This window comes from Primulina tabacum, chromosome 15, assembly GCF_025594145.1.
Source record: "Primulina tabacum isolate GXHZ01 chromosome 15, ASM2559414v2, whole genome shotgun sequence".
In the NCBI taxonomy this organism is placed as follows: Eukaryota; Viridiplantae; Streptophyta; class Magnoliopsida; order Lamiales; family Gesneriaceae; genus Primulina; species Primulina tabacum.
Genome location: NC_134564.1, coordinates 23,973,413 through 23,984,807, shown reverse-complemented (window position 1 = coordinate 23,984,807; position 11,395 = coordinate 23,973,413). Strand labels below are relative to the sequence as shown.

Here is an 11,395-nt window from a genome sequence, read left to right as displayed (position 1 = left end):
CCTGAGATTAGTATAGCGGAACTGTCAAGGGTGGTCCAAAACCCGGGGAAATCTGCCGATGATTTCATTTGTAAGTTCAAGAAGGTGAGGAGCAGATGCCGAGTTTTCCTCCCTAAATCAGAATACGTGAAGATGGCACAGCGAGGACTCGATTTTGAACTTAGAAAGAAGTTCCAAGGGATGGAATTCCGTGATTTTTATGAACTTGCTGCCAAGGTATCAGAGTATGAGGAATTATTACGAGAGGAGAGTCATAAAGGAAAGTCTACAGTGGGCTCTTATTCCAGGAAGTGGAGGAAGTTGCATTGGCAGAAGTAGCAAACTCCGGATCACGGATTGTCCCTTTCTTGAAACGCAAAAGCGAAGAACTTTCCAAGAAAAACATTCCTCCAGTGCAAACACCCTATACTTTTGATGCATCAAAGACGGAGGAAATTTTCGATCACTTGGTGAAGGAGAAGTTTATAACATTCCCCTCAGACCACAAGCTGCCCACTAGGGAGGAATTGAAAGGAAGGTATTAATGTAAGTACCACAACTCCTTCAACCATAATACTAATGTTTGTTGGGCTTTCAAGAATGTCTTGCAGGAAAGAATCAACAAGGGTATCCTGAAATTCCCCGAGAAAAAGGAAGCAATGATAGTGGATGAAGATCCTTTTCCCCCGATAGCCAATGTGAACATGAGCAGTACTTATTTGCGCTTCTTGATCAATGAGAGGAGAAGGAGTGAAAACAGGGACATATCCATTAGGCCAGGAATTACTATAAAGAAGTGTTGGGTACCTCGAAAAATGATGTTTGAGGTTAGGGAGAAGAAAACAGAAACTTTTCATGGGAAAGATCGCTATTACAGTGGGGAGTATCTGCATTATACTGGAAGGAATATGAGGTATGACAGAGAATCCATGGCCAAAAGGCCGGAGAACCAGTACCTCAGAAGGAGCCCATATTCTTGGTCGATGAATAACGAGAGAAGAAGTGGCCAGCAGTTATTTCATAAGATAATACAGAGGCCATCTCTTCTGAGCTCTGATAGAAAATATGAAAGGAAACCTCGTTTTATTGTTCCTCTCAGAGCAATCCCTGATGGTGTATGGAGGCGAGTAGAACATCGAAAATTCCCAAAGCCTCTTTCTAGAACCCAAAAACGACGTTTGTTGAGAGAAAAAGCTGCTGAACGTAGGTCTGGGGTAGAGGAGTCATTTAAAGAGAAGAAAAAATTTGGGAGGAAGGCTACTGAAGATAATGAGGAGGAAGATGATGATCTATTATCGGAGGAAGACAGTGAACCAGTCAAGAGGGCTACTTTCAAAGTGGGGCAGATTTTGGTTTCATTTGAGTGTGCCACTGGCTCGTTAATGTTGCTAGAGGAATTCAAACACAAAAGGATGTGTGAATCCGAGGTGTTCGCTGGAAATCAAAATGGTACACAACCTATTCAGACTGATATTTTGAATGAAAGCGTCTGTGTTTTTGTCGATGAAGAGAAAAGAGTATTGATGAAGCGACCCACAAATGAAATGACTCAGCATCTCAAGCCACTCTATATTGTAGCGCATGTGAATGGAAAGCCGTTGTCTAGAGTGTTAATAGATAATGGGTCTGCTATGAATATTTTGTCGTACAGAATTCTTCAGAAATTGGGGAAGAAGGTGGAGGATTTGATTCCCACCGAAGTTTCCGTGGCGGCTTTTACTGGGGAGTCTACAAAAACTTTGGGAGTATTGCCAGCAAACATCACTGTAGGGTCCCGATCTTCGTTGTCAGCCTTTTTCGTGGTAAATTCCAGTGCAAGTTTCCACGCTTTGTTAGGGAGGGATTGGATTCACACCAATCATTGTGTGCCATCATTTATGCACCAGTTGCTGTTGATGTGGAAAGGAGATGAGGTGGAAGTGGTATAGGCTGATTCACAGCCGTATCAGTCAAACTCCAATGCAGTAGAAGCTAGATATTATGATGGAGCCTTCGGACCTATCAGAATTCGTGATTACAAGGTGAATGGGCAGCAAGGAGCAGTCTACATGGACACCAAGAAAATAAGGGAAGCAGTTGAAATAATTCTCAAACCCACTGCCATGGTCTCTCCTAGACCCATGGTTCGACCTATTATCGAGGGGGTCGATGATTAAGTTCACTAAAGAAGAAATGGAAGTGGCTGCAACTTTCGAATGGAAAGCAACATTGCAGCAGCTGGTGAGTGAAGTACAATTTCAGGAGTTATGGGACATTGACGGAACTGAAGTATTATTTGAAGATGAATTTGACAACGGTGAGGAAATAGAGTTACAGCAGGAAGATTTAATCTTAGCTCCGGCACAGATGGAAGATCGACAGCCGGAGACTCAGGACCCTTTGAAAGAGGTGAATCTGGGGACTGTGGAATGCCCTAAATCCACGTACATCAGTGACTTATTGAAGGAAGAGATGAAAGGGGAAATAGTGAAACTTCTCATGAAATTCAAAGATTGTTTCGCATGGGAATATGAAGATATGCCGAGTTTAGATCGTAAAGTGGTGGAACATCGACTACCAATTAAAGATGGTTTCAAACCATACCAACAGCCGGCTAGAAGGATGTCCAAGGCGATTGAAGCAAGAGTAAAAGAAGAAATTGAAAAATTACTCAAAGCAAAATTCATTCGTCCAGTAAGATACACGGAATGGCTGGCAAATATAGTCCCTGTCACGAAAAAGAATGGGAAGCTTCGAGTTTGCATAGATTTCAGAGATTTAAATTGTGCTACCCCGAAAGACGTTTATGTCATGCCCAGTAGATGATATGTTAATCGATGCAGTGGCAAGAAACGAGTTGATGTCATTTATGGACGGTTTTTCAGGAGACAACCAAATAAAAATAGTCGAGGAGGATGTATCCAAGACAGCCTTTAGATGCCCTGGAGCGATCGGCACGTTCGAATGGCTTGTTATGCCATTTGGATTGAAAAACGCGGGGGCAACTTACCAAAGGGCCATGAATACCATTTTCCATGACATGATCGGTCAGTGCTTAGAGGTATACATTAATGACATTGTTGTAAAATCTAAAAAACAGCAGATCACCTTGGCCATCTTAAGAAAAGTTTTATAAGGATGAGGCAGCACAACTTGAAATTGAATCCTTTGAAGTGTGCTTTCGGTGTACAGGCTGGGAATTTCCTTGTATTTTTGGTTCACCAGCGGGGAGTAGAGGTGGACAAAAATAAGGCTAAAGCCATTATGGCAGCGATGCCACCGATGGATAAGAAGGAGCTACAAAGATTCCTCGGTCAGGTAAATTATTTAAGAAGATTTATTTCAAACCTGGCAGGTAAAACTCGTGAATTTTCTCTATTATTAAAGTTGAAAGACTCGGAGGAATTTAAATGGGAAAAACGTCACCAGGAAGCCTTTGATAAAATAAAAGAGTATTTGTCTAAACCTCCTGTTTTGATGCCCCCAAAACATGGTTTTCCCCTCAAATTGTATATATCGGCCGCTCAGGATTCTATTGGGTGTCTTTTGGCACAAAATAACCAAGAGAATCATGAGCAGGACATTTATTATCTGAGTCGATCATTAACAGAGGTGGAGGTTAGATATTCAGTCATAGAAAAGCTGTGTTTGGCGTTGTATTATTCATGTACTAAATTGAGGCATTATCTGATTCATTCAAGAATTTATGCGATCTCTGCCCTTCTCTCGAGCAGTTCATCGGCCTCCTTTCCTTACGATCACAGCCGATGATTACCCGTGGATTGGGTATATGGCTACCAATAAAGCGATAGACGTATCTTCCTTGGTTAAAAATGTGCGGATTACCACCCTACATCCTCGTTTCCTAGTACATGACGGGGTGTCCCCACGTGATCAAAGTACCCATATTTTTGAGTTTTACAATCCAACCTTGTACCCCTCCCAGCTAGGTTTGTGTCCAACCGTGCCTTCAAACGCATTGTATCTGCCTCGCCCCCTGAACGAAATGATTAAAGCGGAGTTGTCTCAAAAGAAATTCTCCTCTATCACAGGGGAAAGTTCATCGCTCACAGATAGAAGAAAATGATGCAGATGGAAGAACTATTGAAAGACTAGTACACCAGTTCGAGGAAGAGACTATGAAGGAAGGAATTGATGTTTCTGGTGGTGATGGGTCTTCGCCGAACTTCATGTTGGCCATGGAGAAAAATATCCGCAGCGATCTCAAGGAAATGACTCAAACTTTCGCTACTGTCATGATGGAATTTGTGGCAGAAATGAAGGAATGGAGAAAGTCTGCAAAAGACGAAGTGGTTATACCAGAGAGTGATAAACTTCAAGAGAATGACGTCAAGCTGCTGAAAGATCAAGGCCAAGGTTCAGGAGTGTCTCAGGCAGGTGAAAGTCGCCGCTTGGGGGAAGCACGAATTCCTGAATCTGCCAGGGAAGGGAGATACACTCCTCCGCACAAAAGGGATGAGGAGTTGGGGTTGAAATTCCAAAACTGCAGCAACAGTAAACAAATGGCTGGTAACGTGTTCTCTATGACGTCTCCTAACTTACATCCAGGGATGTATGTTAATGGGGGAATGCGTGGATATTCAGCGCCAGGTTTGGGGAATAACACTCGGGGGGGCAATCTATCCTCCTCACCATTTGAGACAAACTCCAGCGTTGGATTTTGAGATGGTACGTGATGTGATTCAAGAGTTGTATGGCCCAGTGGTGAGGCCAATCAACCGACCAGAATTCCATAAACCGTATCCTGATATTGTGGATCATGAAACCCCTTACCCAAGAGGATACCGCATTCCAGACTTCACTTTATACTGCGGGGAAGACGGCCAATCCAGCGTGGAACATGTGGCCAGGTTTACAATTCAGTGTGGGGAATTGGCAAATTTGGAGAACTTTTCTAATTACAAGTTACGTTTGTTCCCCAATTCCCTGACCAGTACTGCTTTCACATGGTATGCAACATTACCTCGAAATTCTATTATGACTTGGCACGATATGGAACGTCAATTCCATACACAATTCTTCCGGACAGTACCTGAGATTAGTATAGCGGAACTGTCAAGGGTGGTCCAAAACCCGGGGGAATCTGCCGATGATTTCATTTGTAAGTTCAAGAAGGTGAGGAGCAGATGCCGAGTTTTCCTCTCTGAATCAGAATACGTGAAGATGGCACAGCGAGGACTCGATTTTGAACTTAGAAAGAAGTTCCAAGGGATGGAATTCCGTGATTTTTATGAACTTGCTGCCAAGGTATCAGAGTATGAGGAATTATTACGAGAGGAGAGTCATAAAAGAAAGTCTACAGTGGGCTCTTATTTCCAGGAAGTGGAGGAAGTTGCATTGGCAGAAGTAGCAAACTCCGGATCACGGATTGTCCCTTTCTTGAAACGCAAAAGTGAAGAACTTTCCAAGAAAAACATTCATCCAGTGCAAACACCCTATACTTTTGATGCATCATAGACGGAGAAAATTTTCGATCACTTGGTGAAGGAGAAGTTTATAACATTCCCCTCAGACCACAAGCTGCCCACTAGGGAGGAATTGAAAGAAAGGGACACTCAATAGTTCATCTTTTTCAACATCTTGATCAATACTTGGTTTGAAGCTTCAGCTTGACCGTTGGACTGGGGATAATGAGGTGAAGAATTAATCAGCTGGATTCCGTAATCTTCGGCAAATTCCTTCATTTCTGACCCCACGAACATAGTTCCCTGGTCGGTAGTGATCGATTGCGGGATTCCAAATCTGTGAATAATATGTTCTTTTACAAACAGAAAAACATCTTTCTGCTCTACCTTTTTCATGGGGAGAGCCTCAACCCACTTGGTGAAGAAATCGGTTGCCACAATTATAAAGGAGTGTCCTTTAGACGAGGGAGGATAAATTTTACCTATCAAATCCATGGCCCACCCCTGAAATGGCCACGGCTTTATGACAGCGTGCATTTCATCGGCTGGTATCCTCTGAATATTTCCGTGTTTTTGACATTGTTGACAACCCCTCGAATATCTCATACACTCTTTTAGCATCGATGGCCAGTAGTGGCCATGTCTGCGGATTAGCCATCTCGTCTTGATTCCTGACTGGTGTGCCCCACATATTTCTTCATGTACTTGCTGCATAACTCTCATGGACTCTGGCAAACCCAAACACCGCTACAATAAACCATCGTATCCTTTCCTGTACAGTTCATCTCCCATCAAGACATAATGCAGAATTCTCATCTTCAAACCATGAGGCAACCTCTGCTCAGGATTCCTCAATGCATTTTTTATTTCATCTCTCCAATCCCCAGCGAGGTCAACATCAATGTCAAAGGTATCCACTTGTATTCCTCGCTGATGGATAGAAGGATGATTTCTTTTTTGTATCAACAAGAGTTTGTGGGTGAGCTCGGACGACATCTTTAAACCAGAAGCAATTTGAGCCAATTCATCAGCTTCCCAATTGTCTTGCCTTGGCACATGTTGGAATGTCACATCCTCAAAATCATCAAGGAGCTGTGAAGCAGCAGTAAAGTAAGGGGCCAACGCCAAACTTGAACATTTATATTCCCCTGACATTTGCTTGAGGACTAACTGGGAATCCCCAATAATCAGCACATCTCTAGCTCCCAAATCTCGTAAAATTTCCAAACCAATCACTAGTGCTTCATATTCAGCCTGATTATTGGTGCATTGAAAGTCCAGATTGAACGACAAAGCCGTCTTGACTCCTGTTGGGGATGTTATCACGACTCCAACCCCTGATGCCATCTCCGTGCTGGAACCATCAAACTTCAAAATCCAAGGTTGATTAATACAGAAAACTGGTATATCTCCTGGCACATTCCCTGTCACATCAATCATAGGATGGTCTGCTAGGAAACCAGCAACGGCTTGGCCTTTCACCGATTTTTGGGGGCAATAGATCAAGGTGAATTCGGCCAATGCCAGCGACCATTTGCCAATTCTCCCAGTCAAGACAGGCCTGTGAAGCAGGTACTTGACAAGATCTGTCTGCGAAATCACATAAACTCTTGAATGAATCAGATAATGCCTCAATTTAGTACATGAATAATACAACGCCAAACACAGCTTTTCTATGACTGAATATCTAACCTCCACCTCTGTTAATGATCGACTCAGATAATAAATGGCCTGCTCATGATTCTCTTGGTTATTTTGTGCCAAAAGACACCCAATAGAATCCTGAGCGGCCGATATATACAATTTGAGGGGAAAACAATGTTTTGGGGGCATCAAAACAAGAGGTTTAGACAAATACTCTTTTATTTTATCAAAGGCTTCCTGGTGATGTTTTTCCCATTTAAATTCCTCCGAGTCTTTCAACTTTAATAATAGAGAAAATTCACGAGTTTTACCTGCCAGGTTTGAAATAAATCTTCTTAAATAATTTACCTGACCGAGGAATCTTTGTAGCTCCTTCTTATCCTTCGGTGGCATCGCTGCCATAATGGCTTTAGCCTTATTTTTGTCCACCTCTACTCCCCGCTGGTGAACCAAAAATCTAGGAAATTCCCAGCCTGTACACGAAAGCACATTTCAAAGGATTCAACTTCAAGTTGTGCTGCCTCATCCTTATAAAACTTTTCTTAAGATGGCCAAGGTGATCTGCTGCTTTTTTAGATTTTACAACAATGTCATTAATGTATACCTCTAAGCACTGACCGATCATGTCATGGAAAATGGTATTCATGGCCCTTTGGTAAGTTGCCCCCGCGTTTTTCAATCCAAGTGGCATAACAAGCCATTCGAACGTGCCGGTCGCTCCAGGGCTTCTAAAGACTGTCTTGGATACATCCTCCTCGGCTATTTTTATTTGGTTGTATCCTGAAAAACCGTCCATAAATGACATCAACTCGTTTCTTGCCACTGCATCGATTAACATATCATCTACTGGCATGACATAAACGTCTTTCGGGGTAGCACAATTTAAATCTCTGAAATCTATGCAAACTCGAAGCTTCCCATTCTTTTTCGTGACAGGGACTATATTTGCCAGCCATTCCGTGTATCTTACTGGACGAATGAATTTTGCTTTGAGTAATTTTTCAATTTCTTCTTTTACTCTTGCTTCAATCGCCTTGGACATCCTTCTAGCCGGCTGTTGGTATGGTTTGAAACCATCTTTAATTGGTAGTCGATGTTCCACTAATTTACGATCTAAACCCGGCATATCTTCATATTCCCATGCGAAACAATCTTTGAATTCCACGAGAAGTTTCACTATTTCCCCTTTCATCTCTTCCTCCAATAAGTCACTGATGTACGTGGGTTTAGGGCATTCCACAGTCCCCAGATTCACCTCTTTCAAAGGGTACTGAGTCTCCGGCTGTCGATCTTCCATCTGTGCCGGTGCTAAGACTAAATCTTCCTGCTGTAACTCTATTTCCTCACCGTTGTCAAATTCATCTTCAAATAATACTTCAGTTCCGTCAATGTCCCATAATTCCTGAGATTGTACTTCACTCACCAGCTGCTGCAATGTGGCTTTCCATTCGGAAGTTGCAGCCACTTCCATTTCTTCTTTAGTGAACTTAATCATCTACCCCCTCGATAATAGGTCGAACCATGGGTCTAGGAGAGACCATGGCAGTGGGTTTGAGAATTATTTCAACTGCTTCCCTTATTTTCTTGGTGTCCATGTAGACTACTCCTTGCTGCCCATTCACCTTGTAATCACGAATTCTGATAGGTCCGAAGGCTCCATCATAATATCTAGCTTCTACTGCGTTGGAGTTTGAAAATCAACACAACAAATCTACATCAAAGCTCTGCAGAATTCTTCTCAATAGTTCATCTTTTTCAAATTTCCAGTATTTTAGTTCCTTGAGATTTTTACATATTCCTTCAACTTTCTTGTGATAATGTCGTTCAAATTCATAACAGCGTAATTAAATTTGATGTTGTTCATGGATTCCTCCTGTAATTTTGTCTTATTCCTCATTTTGTGTTTGCGTTTTTGAGCCATTTCGAAGGAGTTAGAACTTACGACCGAATCGAGACTCGCAACGCTTGGTAAACGGAGTCAGATCATTCACAACTTTGGCACGATCATGTGCCTGGCACGCCCGCAAATTTTCGTGACAAACAAGTACGTTTTTTATTTAACCAAGTCAATCCCTCCTATGAATGATTAGGTTATATTAGGTGGGTTAAAATAATCACTTCTCACCTCCTAGGATTATTTATCCAACTTTTAATCCTTCCTATTTTTCCAATTTTACCCTTCTTTTATATCCAAACTCACCACCACTTCCCGCCACGACCGCCGCCACCGACCACCGACCGCAGCCGCTGCTGCCGTCGACACCGCCGGACGACCACCGCCGATGCTGCAGGCCCCACCACCGTCGATTGCCGGCCGATCGCCGTCGAGAACAAGCCGACACCGGCATACCGCAGCCACCGCTGGCCGGCAGCCGTCGACGCCGCTGATTGCCGGCCGCACCGACGTTGCCGGACCGTCGCCGACACCTCCGCTGCCGGATCGGCCGTCGGACCATCGACGCCGCCGGACCGCCGCAGCCGAAGTGGAAGAAGAAAAAAAAAGAAAGTGCAATTTTGTCCTTTCATAAAAAAATTCAAAATTATCCTACACTTAAAAATCTTACCAAACATAATATTATTTTACACCATATATTACATTTCTACGACAATCATTTTCTTTATCATTTACTTAATAATCATTAGTTTATTTTATCCTTCAACCAAACGCAACCCAAGTATATAATATGTATATTCACTCTATTTTATTTTTATGATTTTTTTCTTCTAAGAAATGAGAAAATAAATTCTCAAAGTGTGTTTTAAAAAAAAACTCAACTCTATAAAAACCATAAAGTTCAACTAAATATCAAATAACCAACATATTTAATAATGTATTGTTGATTTCCAAAGAGCAAAAATATAAAATGTTTCTAGTCGATCATCACCCAAAATACGAGTCAATTACTCTTTTATTTCTTAAAAAAACTTAATATGTCACCATTAATAATAGTTTGAACCAACTGATTTTCTTCTTCTTCCGACACGCTAAAAAACAATTCAATTAACTCTTGAGATTTGGCTATGTGACTTCCATGATTTCTCATCTGCTAAGATTGAGAATCTTTCTTATCTCAGAATTAATTTACAATAATATGTATTCTTATATGAAAATAAATATAATTGAAAACAACAATGATACATGTTTGTTATATTATTCTCAATAAATGTACTCCTATATGAAAATATTAACGATAAAAACTATTTGTGTTCTAATAAATCTTTTTGACTAATAATGTTCATCGTTGTTGTTAACGAGAACTTGGCAAAACTCCGAATGCATCCATGCACGGAAGATGCCAATACCCAAGGCTAAAGTACTAATTGGATGTCTTATTTATAAATAATAATATCATTACATTTATAAATCTCGTGATATTTACAATAATTATAACGTGTTTATTTTTTATTATATCATGAGATTTTGTATTGAATTTACCATGCGGTTTTTGAATTGAATCTTTTGTCTCATAAGAATCTATTTGTACACTAATCAATTTATTATGTATTTTATAGATCAAATATCAGTTAAAATTAAAAGACGAGTAATATATCTCACACCAAACATAATTTTAAAGTACGCCAAGTTACAAACAAAATTATAAAACCACCCTTGAAAATCCTTCACAACCTCACAATAATTCATATAACTAGTGCACCGACGAACGCATTGCGTGCTTGTATAATATTTTTTTTAATTAATTTGGTTTATATTTAAATGAGGATCAAAATATAATTTTTTATAATTAATGTGATTTATATTTAAATGAGAATCAAAATATAATTATAAAAAATAGTGAGGACTAAACTGTAATTTTGATATATAAATTAAAAAATAAATAAAAAAATAAAAGAATAAAAAAATAATTTTAATAAGATTTGAACCTATAACTTAATTTCTAAGAAACAATGACTCTGTATGCTGAACTACGTAAATCTTATATTAAAATTTTAACATTTTATTAATATATATAAATATTAAAATAGACCATGACACTAAAATTAATTACTCTAAGTGTTTCAAATTTAATAGAATATATATTTCTCATGTAACACATATGTGCATCTTTTATTATTTCTAAAAAAATTATTAAACAAATAAATTTGATCGATCATATATATTTAATTCCCTTGTACTAAAGGACAATCATTTGACCTGAAAAGCCAAACTCCATTGGCCCCCATATAATAATAATATCCATGAGTATAATTTTTTTTTCCATAAATTAAATATATAATATTTCATATAATAATAATATCCATGAGTATAATTTTTTTTTCCATAAATTAAATATATAATATATGAAATAAAAAATAATATTAAAGTGAATGTAAAAAGTACTAAAAAAAGAATAATGTAAAAAATATTT

At 39.8% G+C, this 11,395-nt stretch overlaps 1 protein-coding gene across 1 annotated transcript; it reads right to left on the bottom strand.

The window, feature by feature from the left end:
- Window positions 1-6,131: 6,131 nt before the first annotated feature.
- On the bottom strand, window positions 6,132-8,523 carry LOC142525978 (uncharacterized). Its single transcript, XM_075630257.1, has 3 exons — window positions 7,647-8,523; window positions 7,377-7,501; window positions 6,132-6,974 (listed from the first exon to the last, which is right to left on the bottom strand). Exons 1-3 carry the CDS (start codon window positions 8,521-8,523, stop codon window positions 6,132-6,134), a joined length of 1,845 nt encoding a protein of 614 aa, XP_075486372.1.
- Between the last annotated feature and the right edge of the window lie 2,872 nt (window positions 8,524-11,395).